We start from the raw sequence: 23,190 nt of genomic DNA, 5'->3' as shown, positions 1-23,190 counted from the left end.
AAACAACTACATTTTAGAAAAAACAAGCTATCATTTTTATTGAATGGAAAAAAGTTGAAAAGATTATGAATATCTTGTGTTGACAAGCATATGGGAGGTATCAACGAATCTTTTTAGATGGTTTTTTGTTTGTGTTTTTTTTTTTTTTTGGCCGCGCAGCGTGGCATGTGGGATCTTAATTCCCCGACCAGGGATCGAACCTGTGCCCCCTGCAGTGGAAGCGCGGAGTCTTAACCACTGGACCACCAGGGAAGTCCCTGGACAGTTTTGAGTGGATTGTGAAACCGATTCAGCCGTTCTGGAGGCAGTTTGGCAGCATCCATCCAAACATGGATTCTATAGTGCTACACTTGGGAATTGATGCTAGAAGTCACAGAAGAGTACAGGGATCTGTGTGTGTATCAGGATGTTTGTTAAAGCATTGTTTGCAATAGAGAAAAATTAGAAGCAACCTAAATGTCTGTCAGGAGGGTATTGGTTAAATTATGATGCATCCATACAATGGAATGCCATGCAACCACTACAAGATTGAGGTAGATATTTCTACATGATAATGAAGCACCAAGCGGCACAGCACGGAGAGTTTGGCCCTATTTGTGCAGAAAAGGGCATCTGTGTGTCCATGTGTGTATGGATATGTTTGTATGTGCAAACCTGTTTTGGGGAGGAAATACAAGAAGTGATAAGCAGTGATTACCTCTGGGTGTGGGAGGCTTTAATGCTTTATCTTTTCATGGTTTGCTTGAATTTCTTTATAACAAACATACTATATTTTATTTAAAATGCTATTTTTCTTTTCTTGTTTTTTAATGGAGAGACTTAGTAGTTCTCAAATTATATATCAAAGTCATGCCGCTATGGAAATGGACTTCCTATTGACATGGGTTGCTAGGACTACAGTCCCCCCCTGGAAAGCTCAGTGCCCCTTCCAGTCCTGGGGCCACAGAATCCTAGAAACGGAGGGGCCCAGAGATGTGACTGAACATCTCTCAAGCAGTAGCTGTCTTTCATGCTGTCCTCTTGGTTCAGCCCCTTTCCATTTTTCAGTGGCCTTCCATGTTCCTGGGAGGCCCCAGCCTGCCCTTACCATTATGGACAAGAGAGAAAAGACCACAGGAGGAAAAGTTTGTGGTGGAGCTGGACATGGACCCCGGAAGCTGCTATGTGCTTGTGGGGATTCATGTTTCTTTTCTTTCTTTTTTTTTTTTTTAATTAATTAATTAATTAATTTTTGGCTGTGTTGGGTCTTTGTTGCTAAACACGGGCTTTCTCTAGTTGTGGCGAGTGGGGGCTACTCTTCGTTGCGGTGCATGGGCTTCTCATTGCGGTGACTTGTTGCGGAGAACGGGCTCTAGGCGAGCAGGCTTCAGTATTTGTGGCGTGTGGGCTCAGTAGTTGTGGCTCATGGGCTCTAGAGCACAGGCTCAGTAGTTGTGGCACACGGGCTTAGTTGCTCCACAGTGTGTGGGATCTTCCTGGAGCAGGGATCGAACCCGTGTCTCCTGCATTGGCAGGCGGATTCTTAACCACTGCGCCACCAGGGAAGTCCCCGTGTTTCATTTTTAAAACCCCTCCTGGTACACAAGATAAGATCTTTGGGAGAAAGCAGGTCTGGGTTTTTTCTCTACCCTATTACTAAGTAAGTCATCTATTTTTATGACAGAAAGCTGAAAATACAGAAAAATAGACAATCACTGTAATTCTACTACTCTATAATCTGGCTGCTATTAAGTTTTAAAACCTTTTCATTGGAAAGTGCAGGGTGGTACATGCATCAGAAGCGTGTTGATGAATTTTTACAAAGACCCAGCTCAGGAAACAACATCACCAGCTTCCCCAGAAGCTCCTCTCTGGTCCTGTTCTTTTCACTGCCACCCCCAAGGGTAACCACTCTCCTAAAACTATTAATATTTCTGTACATTTATTATCACTTTTTCCTATGAGGAGTTTTTTTTTTCAAATTGTAATCATACTGTCTATACATTTTCCTATTGTCCTTCTTTTATATATTAAAATAACTTTTTTCTTATAAAAGCAATGCACAGTCATTTTTGAAAAATTAGAAAATCTAAATCAGCGCAAGGAAGAAAGTAAAAACCACCTGTAATTCCACCACCCTGAGAAGACCCATGTAACTTCTAGGTGCAAGCCTTCTGGATCTTTTCTTGTAAATAGACTCGTTCTTTTGATTTTTGTAACAATGGGTTTATATTTTACTTATTGTTGTAATGTTCTTTTTTCCACATATTTTGACTATATTTACATCGCACATGATTTTTTTAAGGCATTATTCCATTGTGTGTACATTTGTGTACTGTTAAGTATTTAACCAATACTATCTTGCTGTACATTTATCTATATCCTAGCCTTGAATTTAAATATTGATTCACATTCTTAGATATTCCTGATAAATCCCTCAAAACTAGAATAGCTGGGACAAAGGGCACATACATTTTTTAAATTGCACCCTATGAGTCCTACTTGTTTGACATAACAGTTACACCCTTATAAAACACTTCCTCTGGGAGGGGGGTAGGGTAAGCTGGGACGAAGTGAGAGAGTGGCATGGACTTGTATATACTACTGAACGTAAAATAGATAGCTAGTGGGAAGCAGCCACGTAGCACAGGGAGATCAGCTCAGTGCTTTGTGACCACCTAGAGGGGTGGGATAGGGAGGGTGGGAGGGAGGCGCAAGAGGGAGGAGATATGGGGATATATGTATATGTATAGCTGATTCACTTTGTTATAAAGCAGAAACTAACACACCATTGTAAAGCAATTATACTCCAATAAAGATGTTAAAAAAAAATAAATAAAACACTTCCTTTTATTCCTGATAGCCGTCATCTTTCGCTGGAAATTAGCACAGAAGTTTAGCCACCTCAGCTTACGAGAAGGAAAAAACGGTGCAAACAATGAGAAATGGCAATTACTTAATACAACGGAATAAATGTATAGAATGAGAGAGTCAAATTCAGTATATCAAAATCCCATGGGGGACTTACCTGGTGGTGCAGTGGATAAGACTCTGCACTCCCAATGCAGGGGGCCTCGGTTCGATCCCTGGTCAGGGAACTAGATGCCACATGCATGCCGCAACTAAAAGTTCACATGCCACAACTCAGGAGCCTGTGAGCTGCAACTAAGGAGCCTGCCTGCCACAACTAAGGAGCCCGCCTGCTGCACCTAAGACCCGGTGCAACCAAATAAATAATTAATTAAAAGACAGTTAAAAAAACAACAACCAAAAAAACATGGAAACACTCGCCCCCAGATTAGAATATCTTTTTGAAGTCTTGAAAGTATTATACAGCTTTGCATAAACTTCTCTGAGGGGCACATGCATTTTAAAAAATATTTTTTTATGCTGATGTATTTAGGTAAATATTTTCCAGAAATACCATTTTAACCCTAAATAATTCAGATGCATTTCTAATAACATTTTCTCCATAACCAAAATAACAGTGATTAGTCCTAAAAACTTCACTTTTTTTTTTTTTTAAACTTAATTTCTTAATCATATAACATCTGGTTAATATTCAAATTTCTCCACTTGTCCTTAAAATACCTGTTATAGAAGATTTGTTTGCCTTTGCAACTATCCACTGTCATGTATTCATATTCATTTAAAAGACTTTTGACATATTTCATGTCTACCCTAGGTGTATGAAAATATTTACTGCCCCCAACTTTTGCCAGCTTTGGGAATCACAGTTTTTGCCAATTTGTTATATCCTTCATTTTAAACTTGACACTGGGGACTTCCCTGGTGGCGCAGTGGTTAAGAATCCACCTGCCAATTCAGGGGACACGGGTTTGAGCCCTGGTCCGGGAAGATCCCACATGCCACGAAGCAACTAAGCCCGAGCGCCACAACTACTGAGCCTGCGCTCTAGAGCCTGCGAGCCACAGCTACTGAGCCCACACGCCTAGAGCCCGTGCTCCGCACCAAGAGAAGCCACCGCAATGAGAAGCCCGCGCATCGCAACGAAGAGTAGCCCCTGCTCTTCGTTGCGGTGCGCAGGCTTCTCATTGCGGTGGCTTCTCTTGGTGCGGAGCACGGGCTCTAGGCGTGTGGGCTTCAGTAGTTGTGTAACACAGGCATTTTATTTCTATGTTAGAAGAGCTTCAGAAACAACATTTAAACAAGGGTAGGTAATGAGGTAATGTTCCACCAAGAAAGTCGGTGTGTCCTTCCCCCTGGGGTCTCTGTGGTTGCCCTTTAGCAGTTTTAGCTCTTCCTGCCCAGCGGACAGCCAGGGATGGTGGGACCAATGGTTGCAGTTCTGCCTTATGAGTTCATGTGTCTCTCCCTCCTCTACATCAGAATCCACCTCACTGCCTGGAGGTCACGCCACCATCTTCAGAAAAGCTGGTCTCAGTGATGCGGTTAAGTGACCTCTCTACCGAAGATGACGACTCGGGTCACTGTAAAATGAACCGTTACGATAAGAAGATTGACAGTCTAATGAACGCGGTTGGTTGTCTCAAGTCTGAGGTGAGGGAGGTAGGGGGCTGGGCTGGCCAGTGTCCCGAGGACACTTGGGACTGCCAGGTGAGTTCCTGGTGGACGCCTCCTTCCAGCTGCCTCTGCAGGCCTCCCAGGGTTTCAGATGCCCCTGGGGAGGTAGTCGGGGCAACCTGGGATCCCTTTCCATCAAGCACTTAGCCCAGGCCTGGCCCTGACCTTGCCTGGTGCTCTGTATGGATGGCCTGGTTTGATTTTTTACAACAGTAAACGAAGCCGGTGGTATTATTATCCCTGTCTTGGAGATGAAGTGACTGGGACACTGGGGCCTCTGTTTTCCATTTTATACAAAAGTTTAAAAAAAACAGGAAACAATGCCCCAAACAGGCAGAGGAAGTTTGTCCTCAGTTGCTGGGCTGTGTCTTTCGGTGGGAGGTGGCAGTGAAATTGGAAACAACCTGGAAGTCCAAGACCCCCAACTAAGAAGTTGGCGGAGCTGCCATGGAATCCACGTTGTGGCTGCTGACGGGGCCTGTGTCTTTAGTCCTCCCCTGCGCCCGGGGCCCAGGGCCCTCCTGGAGAACCTGCGGCTGGTGGCTGCCTGGCAACAGGCCCGCCTTTCTCCACAGCCCGAGGGGCAGGGGCCTTTTTGTGACATCTCTCCTCCTGTGGTGTGCCAGCTGAACAATGGTTTGTATCCTGGCTCTGTCCCCAGCTGGAAAGTCACTCAGGCTCCCTTCGCTCCCTTTCCTCGGTGACGAGGGAATGAGAGGAATCGTGTCTGTCCAGAGTCTTTGTGACGATTGACTGAGCTTGCGCCCAAAGGACCTCAGTAGCATGGAGCGCTCAATCAGAGGTGCCCCTCGCTTTGTCCAAAGCAACGGGCCTTGAGAACTGGTGGAGAGGAGCTGCCTCCCCTCAGTGGCCCCTGCCTGCCTGCCCCTGCACAGGTCAAGATGCAGAAGGGAGAGCGCCAGATGGCCAAAAGATTCTTGGAGGAACGGAAGGAGGAGCTGGAGGAGGTGGCCCAAGAGCTGGCCGAGACCGAGCACGAGAACACGGTGCTACGGCACAACATCGAGCGCATCAAGGAGGAGAAGGACTTTACCATGTAAGGCGGCGCTGCCCTGGGCACCTTCCCTCTTGTGGGGCTGCCCGAGCACCAGCCTAGCCCGGGTTACAGTGTTCAACAAAGTCACTAATGCACTCATGATTCCCGGTCAGGGAAGAGGGCCCTGCAGAGTTCTGGGGGGAGGGCATCAGGGAGGCCTTTCTGGAAAAAACGGGAGTCCGGCAGGATGGCTAGGAGCTAGGCAGGTGAGTGCGGGGGAAGAAAACACGCCAGGTAGCAGGAACATCTTGCAGGAAGGCCCCAAGGCGGGAGGAGTTTGCGACTGAGAAATGAAAAGCGGGGCAGAGCAAGGGGAGAGGGTGGGCCGAGGGGAAGGGGGCCCAGGAGATTGGCAGGGGCCGGCTCTTGGTGGCCACTTCGTGGCATTTGCATCGAGGGCGGTTGGGAGCCACAGAAGGGTTTTCGAAGCAGGAAGTGGTGTGACCAGACTTGGCTCCAATGGGGAGAGTGGAGGGGAGGGCTCAAAAGCGGATCTGAAGATGGTAGTTAGGTGGCCATGGCAGTGGCTGGGGGACAAGGTGACACTGGTTTCTGTCTGAGAGACAAGCAGGTGGCATAATGTCACCTGGTGTGGAGGCCCTGCTCTGGTGACCAGGTGTCCTTCCAGAAGGCCACCCAGGCCAGAAGGGCCATCCCTGCCCCCTCCCCCACTGTTCCCTGACCAGGAGATGAGCCTCGCAGGGCATTGTGAGGTGAGCCTCGGAGCTCCGGGTGGGCAGGGTCCTGGGAGGGCTCACAGAGCCCTATTCTTTCTGGGCCCAGGCTTCAGAAGAAACACCTCCAGCAGGAGAAGGAGTGCCTCATGTCCAAGCTGATGGAGGCTGAAATGGATGGGGCTGCCGCGGCCAAACAAGTCATGGCCCTGAAGGACACCATCGGGAAACTGAAGACGGTAGGTGGCCAGCCCAACCACCCAGGGCCGGGCCCAGAGCAGGGGCAGCTGCACACTGTGGAGGGGTCTTGACGCAGTCGTCATGCTGACTTTATGACATCTTCAGGCCAGGGCAGGGCACACTTAACTCCTCGGCCCCCACCCCTCTTCTCACTTCTGGGGCCTGACCCTCGAGGATGACCTTTGGTAGCCAGGGCCTCTGAGGTGTCATCGTGGGTCTCCTGGGATCACAGTGAGTCAAGGCACGTGTCTGGTTCCTGCCAGTATCAGCCACCAAATGTTGTCGTCCAGGAAGCCTGCCCTAACTGCACTTGCCCACACTGAGCTCTCCAGCCCTTTTCCCCAGCTGGTATTCTCAGCAGGCTCAGAACCTGCCCATCCTTCCAGGTCTACCTCCTCCGGGAAGCCTGCCTTTGCCCAGCTCTTCTTGCCCAGGCTGCCTGGCACCAATACCTCTTAAGCTCCCCTTGGGGACTCCCTGTGCCAGCTCTTCCCTTCTCCACCCGTGCCTGGCAAGACTGCCTGCTGTCTTCCAGGAGAAACAAATGACGTGCACGGACATCAACACCCTAACGAGGCAGAAGGAACTTCTCCTGCAGAAGCTGAGCACATTTGAGGAGACGAACCGCACCCTCCGAGAACTGCTGAGGGAACAGCACTGCAAAGAGGTGAGCTGTGGTCCTAGCTGCCCCCCTACCCAGCGCTCGCTCGGAGCCCTGGCCCTCTAGCGCCGCAGGCTCCTGTCTGTAAAAAGAAAATATTCTTGGTGCCTGCCTGACCTGAGGGGGCCATAGAAAGGTTTGCTGAAGTCATTCATGTGAAGTGCTGGGCATCTGGTAGACGAGTGCTGTCTTTGTTGTTGAAGTGGGCCTGGTGGCACAGGAAGGACCTTGGAAGCCAGAAGAGCAGTGGAGAGTCAGGGAGGGGTTCAGCCCAACCCAGGGGTCATGCGACAAAGCGGGGAGAAGACTAGACCTGAGTTTTGGTGAAGTAGGAGGCTTAATGGCTGGCGGGCACATTGTATGGTATCACCTTGTTTTCTTAAAAGATGGTCTCTGAAATATATTTTATGTTAGCAAGTGACTCTGAAAAGACTGACAGTGTAAACAGCTCTCTTCCTGTTTGGTTCAAAACCAAAGGGATACCGAGAGTCTCAAAATGCCCATGCTGGGAATTCCCTGGCGGTCCAGTGGTTAGGACTCGGCGCTTCCACTGCCGTGGGCCCGGGTTCGATCCCTGGTTGGGGAACTAAGATCCCGCAAGCCTCGAGACGCAGCCAAAAAAAAAAAAAAATGCCCGTCCTGATGAGATGATATTTTTTTTAGTTAAACTTTTTTTAAAAAGCAGTGTCAACTTCCTTTGTTTTTAGTTTAAAAACTAATATTCAAAATAAGTAATAGTGTACCCACTGTCCAGCTTTCCAAACAAAACCTTGTCCACATGGTTAAATCCCTCTTGGTGTCTCCTTTGGCAATAACCTCATCTCCTTCCCATCAGAGGGAAACTTTATCTGGAATCTGAGAGTTTTTCACTTATATATGTATCCCTAAGCAACATATAGTATTGTTTAGCATGTTTTCAAACTTTACATAAATGATATTGTTCCATATGTTTTCTTCTGAGTTTGCTTTTCTCAATCAATGTTTTTATGAGATCCGTCCATTGTTATCCTTGAAGCCTAAGGTATTTCATTTTCACCGCTCTATTCCATTTTATGACAATACCACAACTTATTTACCCACTCTTCTGTTGATGGAGACAATTTTTGGTTGTTTGCTCTTACAAGTGTTATTTTGCGCATTCGTCTGTACTATCCTGGTGTACTTGAGGGTTTCCAGAATATATTTCTATGAATGTTACTAGTTATAGCTAAATTATTCTCTTAAAATAGTTTTATCTGTTTCATTTCCAGCTCAGTGTTCATGGGTGGGTGATTTTTACCTCTCTGGGCTTCAGTTTTCCCACCTATAAAATGGGAATAGCATCTTGCATGCGGGGTTGTGAGGGACTTAGAGGTGATGTGTGGGCGAGGACTGTGTGTACTCCTGGCATGCAGTGGGTACTTGGTAAATGGTGGCTGTCGCTGCTGTTTGTTCTGGGACTGGGGGCGGTGAGGGGGGTGCTTCAGAAAACCTCTTCCTACCAGTTTTTTCCCTTTTCGCCTTCTTAGCTCCTACAATCCCGGAATCCCAGAATCTCCAATTGGAGGTGAAGGGTCAGCTAATTTAAACTCCCACCGCAGCACGCGTTCCAGGTTCTGTACAGGCTCTCGCCTCCTCCTGCCCATGTGGCCCTCAGGACCACAGCCCCGCTGCGGTGCTTACTGGGGAGTGCTCAGTGTGGTGGGGGAATGCTCTGGCTCTGGAGTCCTTTGGCTTAGCAGCCAGCTCTGCCATTTCTGGCTGTGTGATCTCAGGCAGCTCACCTCACTTCTCCCAGCCTCGATCTCCTCATCTGTGAAGTGGGGGTGGTGATAGTGCCTGGCTCCTTAGAGCGGGGGATTTGGTGAGATGGTGTGTTAGTTTGTGTAGAGTCCCCCGGAGGCTCAGAGGGCATGGCCTGTCGGGGCAGTGAGAATAGCTTCAGGCTCTGGGTCCCTGGCCTAGGTTTTCGTTCTTTGCCTCCTCTTGTTGCTAGAGAAGCCATAATGCTGTCTTCCCTCAGTTCCTAGGTCCCTGGGAAACTTTGGGACCAGGGAGCCCTTTTCTCTTAGCCTGTGAAGGTGACCTGTGGGACTGAAAGGGAAAGGGGGTGAGACTTCTTCTAGGGACACTTTGTTTAGGTGACTGGGAGGAATAGAGACAGTTCAAAGACACAGCCCAATGCGAGAGTGGGCAAAGGTGTGAGCAGGCAGTCCGGGGAAAAGGAAGCTTAAATGGCTAATAAGCATATGCATAAATAGGGAAATGCAAATTAAAACAGCAGGATTCATGCTGGCAAGACTGGCAACAGGCAGAGGCTGGCTACTGCCCGGCGTTCTCACGTCCTGCTTGTGGCCGTGTGCGTCAGTGCAGGCATTTTGCAGGGCGTGTCACCTGCCAGAAATCACAGATCTTCGGGCCCAGCCATTCTTACTCTTTGTATCAATCCTGGAGAGACACTTAGTACGTGCCCAACATGTCCACTGCTGCAGTGTTTACAGCTGCAAAACCTGGGAACCACCTTATTGCCCAAAGGTTACGGCGAGAGGTTAAAAAATGCCACGGCATATTAGAGACAGAAAGCAGATTAGGGGTTGGGGATTTCCCTGGTGGTCCAGTGGTTAGGACTCAGCGCTTTCACTGCCGGAGCTTGGGTTCAATCCCTGGTCCGGGAACTAAGATCCTGCAAGCCATGTGGTGCGCCCACCCCCTAAAAAAGAAAGCAGATTAGGGGTTTGGGGGGATCTGGGGGAAGGGGAAAATGGAGACTGACTGCTTGACAGGTGCAGCTTTCCTTTTAGGGTGATGAAAAAATTCTGGAACTAGATGGTAGTGATGGTTACACAATATTGGAAATGTACCATATGCCACTGAATTTTACACTTAAAATGGCAAAGTTTGTTATATTTTACCACAATTTAAAAAATCATAATGTAATATACCACAAACCATTGAATTATACATTTCAAGTTGGTGACTTGTATCTGAATTTATATCTCAATAAAACTGTTGTTAAAAAATCCAGTTGTGACACAAAAATACAGTATGATATCATTTTGGTAAAATTACACATTAATCCCTTCCCACCCCTCATCCCCCAAAAGATACTTCTCTAGGTATAGCTACGTATAAATGCATAGAGAAAGGATGGGCAGGACAGTCCAAACTCATGACAGCAGGGCTGGGTTTGGAGGTGGGGATGAGGGGGACTTTAGCTTTATCGGTTTTCATTAAATATTTTATAATGAGAATATAATTTACTACTTCTATCATTAGAAATATAATTTTTGGAAAAGGAACAGGACCTAGAGGATGTAGACATCTCAGTTTATTGCTTAATGAGTTGGCTTTCCCTGCCTTCCCTTGAAGGATTCTGAAAAGTTGATGGAGCAACAAGGAGCACTATTGAAACGGCTGGCAGAGGCGGACTCCGAGAAAGCGGTAACACACAGCGCCCCCTGCCTGCTTCAGGGGGTATAGGCGACGGCGTAGAGGTGCTGAGTGGGCGGCAGGAGGGCTGGAGCCCCGCTCTGACTTTTCTTTGGGTCTTAGTTTCATGATCTGTGAAATCATGAAACACATATCCCCGTCCCTCCTGCCCCACCAGGCTTGTCTAGTCAATCACTCGAGAACTTGAACCACCAAGCTGGACATCAGCATGAGGGATGGTGATGACGGTGATGGATTTGTAAATCATCAGAGTCTGTTACCTGAATTTCCTTATTTGTATTATGGTGCAGACTTGTTGACTCAACATTTCCAATTCTCCCAAGGAATCTCTCCCAAGGCAGCATGTTCCAAAGTCTGTTCCGTAGAACCCTGAGTTCCTCAAGGTGTTAATGGGTACAAGAAACAAAAGGGGGGGTTGATCCATGGCCAAATAAATTTGGGGAACTACTGCTTAGCCTGAATGACAAGTTAAACCAGCTGCTTAACTACAATACCTTTTGGAGCCTTTGATGTATTAATGCCTGTTGGGAGTCTCCAAGAGAACGAAAGAAGTAGAGACCATGGTTCCCGAGGTTTGGCCCTTGGCCCTCGGTGCCTGGCCAAACATCGCTGTAGGGGATTCAACGGTCATGGCGATAATGCCTAAACCTGCATTCCCGGCTCGAGAGCCTTATCAAATTATGATACATCCGTAAATTGAAATGTTAAAGTGCTTTTTCAAAAGATACAGAAGATTTAATCACACTATGGTAAATGTGGTTATAGAGCAAAATAGGTATCTGACTTTTTAATGTGTGCTAACAATGGTTATCTCTGGGTGGCGGATTATGGGGCTTCCTTAGTGTTTTGTGTGTCTGTGTTTCAGTGTGTCCCACAGCTAACATTATTTTAAATTGTTGTAAAAAATTGTGGTACAGATGTTAGGTGCTTCCTGCTAGGGTCTCTGTGACATGGGCCGCTGTATTTGGGACTTGAGCCCAGTGGCCAGGCACTCACAGGAGTGTTTGTCCTCCCTGGGCGGGGCCTCCTCACCCTTCGCAGGGAGCTCATGACAGTGTGTGTTCTCTCCAGCGCCTGCTATTACTGCTGCAAGACAAAGACAAGGAGGTGGAAGAGCTCCTCCAGGAAATACAATGTGAGAAGGTACTGTCCCCAACAGTTGCTCCTCGATATGGGCCAGTAGAGCTTAGTGGGTAGAGTGTGCTCTGGAATTGGAGAGTTGGGTTCAAACCCCAGCTCTGCCACTTTCTCCGTCTCTCCAAAGGCTCAAGCGAAGACAGCATCTGAGCTTTCGAAGTCCATGGAGACCATGCGTGGGCATTTGCAGGCACAGCTTCGGTGCAAAGAGGCAGAGAACAGTCGCCTGTGCATGCAGATCAAGGTACCTGCCAGCCCCACACACAGGTGGGGAAGGGAGGAGGCGGGGCCTGGCAGTCGAAGGGCAGTGGCCTGGCCAAGGCTCTCACGCTCAGGAAGGCTTTGCCCTAAAGGTTTACGGGGCCGCTGTTGCCAAAGCACTCTGAGCTAGTGGCAAGAGCAGTGGACCCTGAGGGTCTTGGGTGCCCTTCCCAGCAGTGACCAATTGGGTGCCATGCCCCTGAGCCAATCACTTAATCCCTTAGGCCTTCAGTTCTCATAACTACCCGTGGGGTAGGGGGTGGGCTCAAATGCAGCTTGCTTGCATCTTTGAGCCAGGGACCTTCTGAGGTCACAGCTCTGCTGAGTGACTGAGGAATATCTCTGACCACTATGCTGAGTTCAAGGAAGGATTCCAGAAGAGTTCTATCTTAACACTAAGACCCCAGTGGGTTCAGTAATGGGAGAGGTGCTACGGGGAGCTGGGAAGGGCCTTCATCTCTGCTCTGCACTGGGGGAGCTTTAAGCCTCCACGCAGTTGACCTGATTTCTCTCCCTCATTCCTTCTTTTTGCTCGTCCCCTCTCACCTCTGCTCTCTGCCTTGCCCTCTCCCGGCCTTCCTTGTCTCTCTCCTCCGTCTCTGCCTCATCCTTGTCCCTCTCCCCGCACCTGCTCCCGGGCCGTCCTCTCCCAGAACCTGGAGCGCAGCGGAAACCAGCACAAGGCGGAAGTGGAGGCCATCATGGAGCAGCTGAAGGAACTGAAGCAGAAGGGAGAACGAGACAAAGAGTCCTTGAAGAGGGCCATCCGAGCCCAGAAGGAACGAGCTGAGAAGAGTGAGGAGTACGCTGAGCAGCTGCACGTGCAGCTTGCTGACAAGGTAGCTGCCTCCCCGAGAAGGGCGGGCCCGCGGTGAAGCGTCGGGGGTGGGTTGGCTGCCGGTGGATGGCTGCTTTGAGCAGGGCGAGGCGAAAAGCTGAATAGAGGTGGCCAGGCGGGCGAACGGAGAGGAAGATGGCAGTGGAAAGGGTGAATGAGCTGGGAGGACTGCTGGCTGGGTGGAGGGAGAGGTGGGGGGGCAGTAAATGGGTAAAAGGATGACAATGGGGGTGGGCAGCTGGCTGGAGACAAGTGAAGGGTTTGTGGGACATTTTAACCGCATCCATATTGTGGGTGGGAATGACGGTTAAGGAAGGATTTGCAGTCAGGGCGCGTGGGATTCTGGAAACTGAAAAGCAACAGCTGGGCTCCCGCTTCACTCTCAGTGCTTCTAGGAAGGAATTGCAGGAGTGAGGTTGAAGCTATCAGGGTGAGGGGTGACCTGGGGTGACTCCCAGCTCGCTTGGCTTCAGCGGTGACACCAGGCTGATGGGCCCTTCTGTCCCATGTTCCCAGGATCTTTATGTTGCTGAAGCTTTATCCACTCTGGAATCATGGAGGAGCCGCTACAACCAAGTTGTGAAAGACAAGGGGGACCTCGAGCTGGAAATTATTGTCCTGAATGAGTACGTCTGTGTTAGGAGAGGGCGTGTGGGCCGATGGGAGGAGGGGGGTGTGCTAGTGCACGGCGCCAGGCAACCCGCGACAGCTCACGTCGCTCACACGGCTGCCATCTTGTCTCCTCTGGTCAGGGGCTACATCGGACTGAGCTGTGGGCGGCCCTGGGGTCGGCCTTCTGGTTGGACCCTGTGTCCTGGCTCCAGCCCCCACCCCAGCGTCCTACCCCCCGGCAGGCACTATGCAGGGGCCTTCTCTGCTCACACCTGGGCTTGAGCTGGGCCCCAGTCTGCACAGCATGGGAAATGGGCACAGGCACGCTGGTATCCTCCTTACTGTCCTTGGGGCACGGGGCAGCTGGTAATCCCTCTGTCTTCTCTCAGTCGTTTTGTCCACCAGTCAGTAGGTCAGAGGTATGGCCTGGGAGTAGGGGGCAAAAGTGGCCTCAAGTTGAAGGTTACTGAACTCATACCTTTCTTGCCACTGGTGAACTGTCAACAGTGACCATTCTCAGAGTCAGCTATAGTCATGTGATCATTCATTTAAAGATACTTATCAAGCATCTACTATATAACAGGCTATGAGTTGGCCTTGAGGGCTACAGCAGTAAAAAAAACAAATGCATTGGACTTCCCTGGTGGTGCAGTGGTTAAGAATCCGCCTGCCAATGCAGGGGACACGGGTTCGAGCCCTGGTCTGGGAAGATCCCACATGCCACGGAGCAACTAAGCCCGTGCACCACAACTACTGAGCCTGCGCTCTAGAGCCCATGAACCACAGCTACTGAGCCCGCGTGCCACAACTACTGAAGCCCGCGCGCCTAGAGCCTGTGCTCCTCAACAAGAGAAGCCACCGCAATGAGAAGCCCGCGCACCGCAACGAAGAGTAGCCCCTGCTCACCACAACTAGAGAAAGCCCATGAGCAGCAACGAAGACCCAATGCAGCCAAAAATAAATAAATTAAATAAATAAATTTTAAAAATTAAAAATTAAAAAATAAAGTTGCGTAGGAGTTTGCCGGTAAACCAATACAAGGTGTTTGCTTGGGCCTAGTCAGTACTCACTAAATATTTGCTGAGTGGTGAACTGTAATTTATCAATACTGAAAATACACTGTGCAAAGGTTCTGCAGTATCAGGTGGGTCTACAGTCCAGAGCCCCAGTGCTCCTCTCCTCAGTCTCTATTCTTGGATTATAGCCCTGCTGAGGGCCTGCGGGTAGGGGAAGGGACCAAGGGAAGCATGTGCCTTGTTATTGCTCATGGCACCTGCCCTCGCCTGGGGGAGACAGAACCCCAGTGTAATATGTGTCTGAGGGAGACGGGTGCCTGGGGTTATCCCTGACCACTGGGCCTGCGAGTTCTGTCCCAACTTCAGTTCCTAATAGGTTAAGAGATCCAGGGGGTGCCGTGGGGAGCTGGGGAGGGACTGCGTCTTCTGGCCATTGTCTTCAGGGAGTGTCTCAGCCTCACGGGAGGATCAGAACAGAGAAGGCTTCTTGGAGGGGGTGGTATGGGAGACAAATCTTAAAAGGCTGTTAATACGAAGTGGGATACCTGGGAATGCCACAGGCAGCAGTGGCAGGGCAGCTGCTCCTCGGGGTGGAGACTGGGGAGCAGGCAGGGTGCCAAGAAGAGAGACATGGGTGACCTGGGTAGGAACACTTAGCCCTACTCCATACCAAGTCCCGGGCTGCTCACAACCTGTGGAATTGATTCTGTCTGCTTTCACTTTGTGACCTTCCAGCCGGGTGACAGATCTTGTAAACCAACAACAAACCTTGGAGGAGAAGATGCGGGAAGACCGGGACAGCCTGGTGGAGAGACTACACCGGCAGACTGCCGAGTATTCCGCATTCAAGCTAGAGAATGAGAGGCTGAAGGTCGGTAGTGAGAGCCGGGACCAGGACGGTTGGGTGGAGAGCAGAGGCTGGTGGTACTCCTGGTTGGGCCCCAGAGATGACCACCGGGGCCTTCAGAGGGCCTGGAGGCAGCAGTGTGATAAGAGGGCTTGTTCTGGAGTCGGAAAGACCCCGATTCAAGTCGTGACTCTGCCTCTTAGAGCTGCAGGACCTGAACGGGACGTTTCCTCCTGTGTTGCTGCGGTTTCCTCAGCGGGAGGAAATGAGGTCCTTGTGAGAAGGTGGTGATGCATGTGAAGTGCTTAGCATGACAGTCAGCCCGTGCACGTGAGATGGACCTGACTTTGAGGTTAACATTGACTCTCCTGGGGCACTGCTGGGCCCCTTCACATGCATTAATTCTCACTTTAACCTCCCAGTAGTGTAATTATTGTCGCTACTTTACAGAATAAGGAAACTGAAGCTTAGAGAGAGTTTAAGTTTCTTGCCAAAATTTTGCCCTTGGAAGCGTTGGAGTTGGGATTTGAACCTCAGTCTGACTCTGGGGCTCTAACCACTAGCTCTTGACCACTCCCTCTACACCCTCCCAGCACACCGAGGGCGAGAGGCAACCGAAAAAAGGTAGATGTTGCAGAGCCAGGTTTGATCTTGGTTTTTAGTTGATCTGGGCAATAACATCTGGATCTATTTATTTATTTATTTATTACTGATTTTTGTTAAGTAAAATTGATTTTGAGGAAGTATAATACAGAAAGGTACACAAAATGAACATAACTTTGTCCATCAGTCACCCTGATTGAACCTTAAAACCAGCACCCCGGTGACCTTGCCTAGTTACAGACACCCCCTGCCAAGGGCACGGTTATCCTGACTTCTGTCACCACAGATTAGTTTGCCTGGTTTTGAACTTTGTGCCTGGCCTTTATGGCTTTTACTCAGCATTAAGTTTGTGGAAGTTATCCATGTCCTGTGTGGCAGTTCATCATTCTCAGTGCAGTGCAGTGTATGAATGTACCACGATGTGTTTATCCATTCTACTGTAGATGGACATTTGGGTTGTAGAACACCCTTGTACCTCTTTTGGTGCATATATTTGGTGTATTTTTACAGTTTCTATACCTTGAAGTATAATAGAAATGCCAGGTCATCAGGTGATATACACAAATTCAGCTTTGGTAGATGTCACCAAGTAGTAAAGCAGTTGTACAGATTTCCACTCCCATCAGGGATATGTGAGATAACACTTGGTATTGTCCATCTTCTTCATTTTAGCCACTCTGGTGGGAGTATAGTAGTATCTCATTTGTTGTAGTGCAATTGTTGGATAAATGACAGACAACCCCCATGTCTAACAATTAGCTGGGGTATTGGTTGCAGTATGGTATGTCTGTGTGGTGAAACACAGTGTGACTGTTCAAAATGATTGTAGAAGTGTATTTTCCTAGCTGTTATCATTACAAAGGTAAAATATGCTCGTAGTGAAAGTTGAAAACATCACAGAAATGTTATAGAGAAGTGAAGGTCTCTGTTAACCGTAGATGTGTATTTTTCCAGTTTTTTCCCCTGATACTCACATACACATTCAAACACATGCACATCCATTCATCCAGCCATTATTCTGCAGCTCGCTTTTCTCCTTCAACCATATTCCATGGATATCTTTTTAGATTTTTTTTTTTTTGCTTTATCTCTTTCTTTTAAATGATTGCTTATTATTTTATTGAGATACCGTGATTTATTTTGTCCCATCTGCTAAGGTGAGCATTTGGGTTGTAGGAGAACATTCATTGATGAGAGAAGTAGTTCCCAACTTACTTGTTAATTGAAAAAGTTCATTGCAAGGCAGTAAGTATATCATAATCCCATTCTTACTGGAAAAAATAAAATAGCTACACAGTTTATCAATATATAGCCATATAATAAGGCATCATGATTCATTTTTCTTGGTTTTATATCCCTTTTCTTTAGTGATAATGTAGTGCTCTTTTTTTTTTCGGCCAAGCCACAAGGCTTGTGGGATCTTAGTTCCCTAACCAGGGACTGGACCCGGCCCCCCGGCAGTGAAAGTGCCGAGTCCTAACCACTGAACCACCAGGGAATTCCCCCATAATGTACTGCTTTTGTAATAAGAACAAAAAACATAGGAGTCTCTTATTTGCATCTGTATTCACTTGAGTTGGTCTTATCAGGAATCCTGCCCTGGTGCCTCTCTGAGGAAACCTGCTGGCGTGGGTTTGAGTAGGTGGGGCTTCCCTTTGCTGGCCCCTCGGAGTAGGAGCTGGGGTTGGGATGGCCACCTGCTCCGGAACCTTCCCGCTGGTCACCGACGAGCCATCCCTTCTAGGCTAGCTTCGCCCCGATGGAGGAGAAACTCAACCAGGCGCACGTCGAGGTTCAGCAGCTGAAGGCATCGGTTAAGAACTACGAGGGAATGATTGACAACTATAAGAGTCAGGTAGGCCTCTCAGGTGCCAAGCCTGCCAGGGCAGCGCCTCCCAGCAGGCTGGGATGGAGATTCACCATAAGGCCTCTCCTGGGAAGGTGTTTTTCACCAAAACTTGGCTCTGCCCAAGATGGCCCGATGCTTTGTTGGTCCCCAGGTGATGAAGACCAGACTGGAGGCTGATGAAGTGGCTGCCCAGCTGGAACGCTGTGACAAAGAGAACAAGATCCTTAAAGATGAGATGAACAAAGAGATCGAAACGGTACTGCTCCCCTTGCTCGCCTTCTTCCCCTACCCAGTCCCATGTCTGTCAGTCTGTCCCTCTTGTTTGTCATTGGCCCTCTCCGATGTGGGTGACAGAGATTCATGAAGGTTCTTATTGCTGGGCTGGTCCACTCTACCGTGTACGTAGTCTCTCCTTCCTCGTCTCATCTCTTCCTTCTCTCCTGCTTCCTCGTTATCCCTCTTTCTCATCCTTGTTTCCTTCTTTCTTCACTTTCCTCGAAAAAAATTTCCCCTGCTTGGAACATCCAAGTGGATTCAAATCCACAGATCTGCCAGGCCTTAGCTGTGCCTATTTCATTCTGTGTGGTGTCTTTATTTTGCGCCAACCAAAAGTGTTCCTCCTGTCCCCTTCCCCAAAGAGCCTTATTCTTCTAGGGACGACTTGGCTCTCTAGAAGCAAAGGGGTCATCTTAATAGTAACCCTGGAGATGGATTGAGTCCAGGCTCAGCCATTAACTTGTTGCATAACCTTGGGCAAGTCACTGCCTCTCTCTAGTCCTCAGGCCCCTCGTTAATACAAGGATGGACTAAGAACAGATAGGTCGTAGCTTTCCCTCTGACCTAGAGCATCGTGATTGCCTTCCTAGGGGCTTTGAGGTTAGACTAGACTTGAATCCTGGCTCTGCCAATTTGTAGCTGAGTGACCATGGGCAAATGATCCTTTGATCCTCAGCGTCCTTATATGGGGATAACAGCACCTACTTAATAGGTTGTTGTATGAATTTAATGAGTAATGCCTGGGTCCTGGAGTTTGCTACATGGTTGCCATTATTCTTCAATGACTGAAGGAGTGGCAGGCTCAAGTGGCCAGTCAGGGCCAAGTGTGTCCCCCCAGAGAACAGCTAGACACCCTCAGTGGCCTGCAGGGAGGCCGCACTTCTGCCCGTGGATCTTTCAGGATCCTTTCTGGGGACTGAGGGCGGCCCTGCCCTAAATCCAAAGCACTCTGCCTGGCCTCTTCAGCAGCCAGGCCCTTCCCAACGGCGGGCCCCTCTCTCCCGCTCCAGGCGCGGAGGCAGTTCCAGTCCCAGCTGGCTGACCTGCAGCAGCTGCCTGATATTCTCAAGATCACCGAGGCTAAGCTGGCAGAGTGCCAAGACCAGCTGCAGGGCTATGAGAGGAAGAACATCGACCTCACAGCCATCATATCAGACCTGCGCAGCCGGGTAAGGGACTGGCAGAAAGGTTCCCACGAACTGGCCCGAGCAGGGGCCCGCTTACCAAGATGAGCTGCACGGCCCCCCCCCGCCCCAGGGAGGACCACTTCCTTTTTCTTGGCTGCCGCTTTCTCAGAGGAGTGAGCTATCATCAGTGCTGTGAAATAAAAGTCTGGTGTGCCAAATGCCTTGTGTTTGCACCAAGTGATTGTAGTCATAGGAGCCGCCACTCGATTGGAGCTGCCGGGCCCTCCTGCTCTTGCCCCCCGAGGGCTCCAAGTCTCCGCCGGCCTCTGCCCTTCACGCTCCGCTGCTGCCCTCAGCCATGCGCCACCAGCAGACACCAAGCCATAGGTTTTCTTTTTTTCCATCTTTCTCTTGCTTTAGCTGCCTTTCCGTAGTCTTAACAGACCCCTTGCCTGAGCTAGGGGTCCTGAAAGAGGACTTCCTTTCTACCAGAAGCAGTCTGCCTCTGGGTTACTGGAACCAAGCCTACGGTGTCTAAGAGAGGAAGAAATGCTATGCCTCTCGTCTGCACTGTGACCTTGGGCAAGACCCTTCCCCCCTCTTAACCTGCTTCCTTGTAGTACCGGTGAAAGTAGCTACCATTGTTTGAGCACGTGCTCGGTGCTCCAGCATTCCCTGATTGAATTCTCCCAGGAACTTTGTAAGGGGTCTTATTTTCCCCGTTTTACAGAAAGCAGCCCAGGGCATAGAGAGGAGAAGTCATTGCCTGAGGTCACAGAGCTAATACTTGTCAACAGGGATTGGAACCCAGCCAGCTCTGTCTGGTTCCCAAGCCCAGGTTCTCAGCACTCTTAAATCACTAGGCTTCTCTTGAACCTGAGCGTTCTCAGGGCCTTTCAGGCCCAGACGTCTGAGGCTTCTGCAGAAAGCAGCCTTCTGGATAACTTCTCAAACTTGCCAGCCTGAAGGACTCAGTAGATTTTCTGTGGCCTTGCCTGCATTTGTCCCCAGTTAAGAAGAATGAACTCAGCGGTCCCAACAACATCCTCGGTAAAGCTCCGTGGTGTGTCATGTGGGCCAGTTAGGCCTGCCGTCTGCTTCTGCCTTCTCACGTCCACCCAGATCCCACTGACTGGCCTCTCCTGATCAAGGAAGTGTCGTCGTGGCTCTTCAGGATCGAAGCTGGCTTCTCTTGGCGCGGGAAAGCCTTCAGTCTCGGGGGTCGGGCCTAACCTGTCCCCTCTCTCCCCTCTCCTCCAGGTTGTGCGTTGAGACTCAGATGCCTGCTGAGGGCAGTGTGCCTTTCTCCTGGGTGTGGATGACAGGTCACAGGGAGAAGGGAGGGCTGTACCGGGAAGTTCTTTCGTAAACCAGTCTGTGTTCCTGTCATTTTAGATCGAACATCAGGGGGACAAGCTGGAGATGGCGAGAGAGAAACATCAGGCTTCCCAGAAGGAAAATAAACAGCTGAGTCTGAAGGTGGATGAACTGGAGAGGTTAGAGGCACTTGGTCCCATCTCTGTCCTCTTCCTAGGACCTGAGACTTTCAGCCACTTAGCTGCCCTGGGCTTAGTGTGCAGAAGTGTTTGAGGGACTCAAGGCCCTGGAAGGTACTAGGCAGACCTTAGAGGAAAAGCTGCTTCCATTGCAGTGGTAAGCGTTGTGGGAGAGAGGAAGGTGGTCTCCGACCAGGGGGGACGCTCCGTAACAGTGTGATCAAGATCAGACCATCCATAGGCATCACCTATCAGAAAGGCACGCTTCGTCCCAGCAAACCGGCAGGGCCAGGAGGCTGCAGTGGGGGCCTCCCCCCATTCTGCTCTTTGTTCCCGATCGTCCTTCCCAAGACCTTTCTGATCTGTTCTTCCCTGTTCCTCACGGACTGTTGGAAGCAGTCGGGTAATGAGGACACGTTTTGGAATCAGAAGCTCTGGCCCTTGGTCCCAACTTGGCCACTTAACCTGCATTGTGATCTTGAGCAAGTCATTTCACCCTTTGAACTCTGTTTACTCATCTTGAGAAAGGGACCAAGCAAGGTAGGGATAACAATCCAGCTCATGGGGTTATTGTGAGTCCTCCATGAGATAATCCTCAAAGGGCTTAGCACATTACCCGGCATGCAAAAATGCACCATATAGGTTAGTATATACGAGTTGGTATTTTAGATGTGAGGAAACTGACCTCCGGGAGAGGTTAAGTGACTTGCCCAAGGTCACATAGCTGGTACTTGGCAAAGCTGCGACTTAGACTGTCTTCCTCCAGGGCTTTTAGCGTCTGTAAAATGAGGGCTGGAGCCTCAGTTTTCAGAGATGAAAGGCTTGGGGTCCCAGGAGGCTGTAACTGGCCCAGGTGGCTCACACAGCCTGCCAGCAGGGACTTAAAGCAGGTGGTCTTCCCTGGGCTCCACCTCTACTCTGCTGGCCTCGAAGATGTAGCTGGATTCAGCAGGACTTGCAGAGCTCCTTAAATTGGAAGGTGCTCTGGAAGTGCAGCGGGGACCATGTGTACACACGGGGTGGTCAATCCTGCCCCATGGCTGGTCACGTATGATGTTGAGTGGTCCAGCTGAAGTCCCTTTGCTGAGGGAGGCAACAGTGAACAGAAGAAGTTGAGCGCGTGGGTTTCGGTGACAGACGTGCTAGCTGTGCTGGCCTCAGCCAATGACTTCTCCTCTCTTCAGCTCAGTTTCTTCATCTGTAAAGTGGGGATCATGGTGGAACCCACCTGCCTGAGCCGCAAGTTGTCACATTACACGTGATGACATACAGACTTAGCACAGCCGCGGTCAGTCTGTGCTTCTCCCACTCTTCGTACAGCTCCTTGCCGCCTTGCTGCTCAGCAGATTTCTTTGGTTTATTCCTGTTGTTCCCTGGAGATTCTTGGTGTGATGAGAACCCCAGCCCGGGGTGGCTGGCAGCCCCCAGCTGTGTGGAACAGGACAGGTAGGGGGACGAGCAGGATCTGATTGAATGCTGTCACCTAGGAAACTGGAGGCGACCAGTGCCCAGAATATCGAGTTCCTACAGGTGATTGCCAAGAGGGAGGAGGCAATCCACCAGTCCCAGCTGCGACTAGAGGAGAAAACCCGGGAATGTGGGACGCTGGCGAGGCAGTTGGAGAGTGCCATTGAAGATGCCAGGAGGCAGGTCAGTCTCAATTCTATTACTAACCTATCTCTGTGTCTTTGGACAAATCACCTAACCTCTCTGAGCCTATCTCTCCATCTGAGAAATGGGCATATAGAAGTAGTACCTGCCTCATGAAATCATCATAAGGATCAAGTGAGCAATTATTGTAAAGGACTTGGCACTTTTTTCGCAACTGCTCCTTTGATTGCTGCCTGAGTGGGCCTCAGACAGGTGTACCACGTCTTAGGTGATGACTCATGGAGAGTTGGCAAAGGGCAGGTAAAGTGGGGTTGCAGAAGTTGTCCCCATAGTTTGCTCCTGCCCTGAGGCTCCAGAGAATTGTCCGCAGCGAGACCAGTTAGTGGGAGCGGCCCAGCCTTCTCTTTACCAGGTGTTCCCCACGCCAGGTAAGCCAGCCCCACCTCTGTGCCTTTCGGGCAGGTGGAACAAACCAAGGAGCACGCAGCCTCCAAGGAGCGAGCAGCCCAGAACAAAATCCTGGACCTTGAGACCCAGCTGAGCAGGACCAAGACTGAACTCAGCCAGCTCCGGCGGAGCCGGGACGATGTGAGTCGGGCTGGGGGTGGGAGGATGGGGTAGGAGCAGACAAGAAGGGAGTGGGTTGAGATCTGAGCTTCCTGGCGCCTGCAGGGCAAGATGTTTTGTTGTTTTTATGAATATGACGTGGTTTTATTTTTCTTGCATCACTTTCCCATCCCGTCAGGATATCCCAGGCCAATCCCCTTTTTTATTAACAGTTTTGTTAAGACAGCATTTACCGTAAAATTCCCTCATTTAAATTGCACAATTTAGTGGTTTTGAGTATATTCAGTGTTGTGCCGTTATCACCACAATCCAGGTTTAGAATATTTTCAGAAAGAAAATTACCCATTAGCAGCCACTCCCATTCC

The 23,190-nt window shown here is 49.7% G+C and overlaps 1 protein-coding gene across 9 annotated transcripts in view; it reads left to right on the top strand.

The window, feature by feature from the left end:
- Positions 1 to 23,190, top strand: part of ODF2 (outer dense fiber of sperm tails 2) — a 29,905-nt gene that overhangs the window by 5,618 nt on the left and 1,097 nt on the right. For 8 of the 9 annotated variants that reach the window (XM_068552345.1, XM_068552342.1, XM_068552341.1 and 5 more), the window contains 16 exons: positions 4,330 to 4,500; positions 5,421 to 5,581; positions 6,365 to 6,494; positions 7,031 to 7,162; positions 10,505 to 10,576; positions 11,657 to 11,728; positions 11,850 to 11,966; positions 12,637 to 12,822; positions 13,338 to 13,447; positions 15,185 to 15,320; positions 17,644 to 17,754; positions 17,900 to 18,004; positions 19,035 to 19,193; positions 20,547 to 20,647; positions 22,135 to 22,297; positions 22,721 to 22,846. In XM_068552345.1, coding sequence (XP_068408446.1) covers positions 4,330 to 4,500; positions 5,421 to 5,581; positions 6,365 to 6,494; positions 7,031 to 7,162; positions 10,505 to 10,576; positions 11,657 to 11,728; positions 11,850 to 11,966; positions 12,637 to 12,822; positions 13,338 to 13,447; positions 15,185 to 15,320; positions 17,644 to 17,754; positions 17,900 to 18,004; positions 19,035 to 19,193; positions 20,547 to 20,647; positions 22,135 to 22,297; positions 22,721 to 22,846 — 2,052 coding nt within the window. The remainder of the gene's footprint in view (positions 1 to 4,329; positions 4,501 to 5,420; positions 5,582 to 6,364; positions 6,495 to 7,030; positions 7,163 to 10,504; positions 10,577 to 11,656; positions 11,729 to 11,849; positions 11,967 to 12,636; positions 12,823 to 13,337; positions 13,448 to 15,184; positions 15,321 to 17,643; positions 17,755 to 17,899; positions 18,005 to 19,034; positions 19,194 to 20,546; positions 20,648 to 22,134; positions 22,298 to 22,720; positions 22,847 to 23,190) is intronic. The other variant, XM_068552344.1, reaches the window with a different exon arrangement.

The sequence above is a fragment of the Eschrichtius robustus genome, chromosome 10 (assembly GCF_028021215.1).
Source record: "Eschrichtius robustus isolate mEscRob2 chromosome 10, mEscRob2.pri, whole genome shotgun sequence".
In the NCBI taxonomy this organism is placed as follows: domain Eukaryota; kingdom Metazoa; phylum Chordata; class Mammalia; order Artiodactyla; family Eschrichtiidae; genus Eschrichtius; species Eschrichtius robustus.
This window is presented reverse-complemented; position numbering and strand designations above follow the sequence as displayed.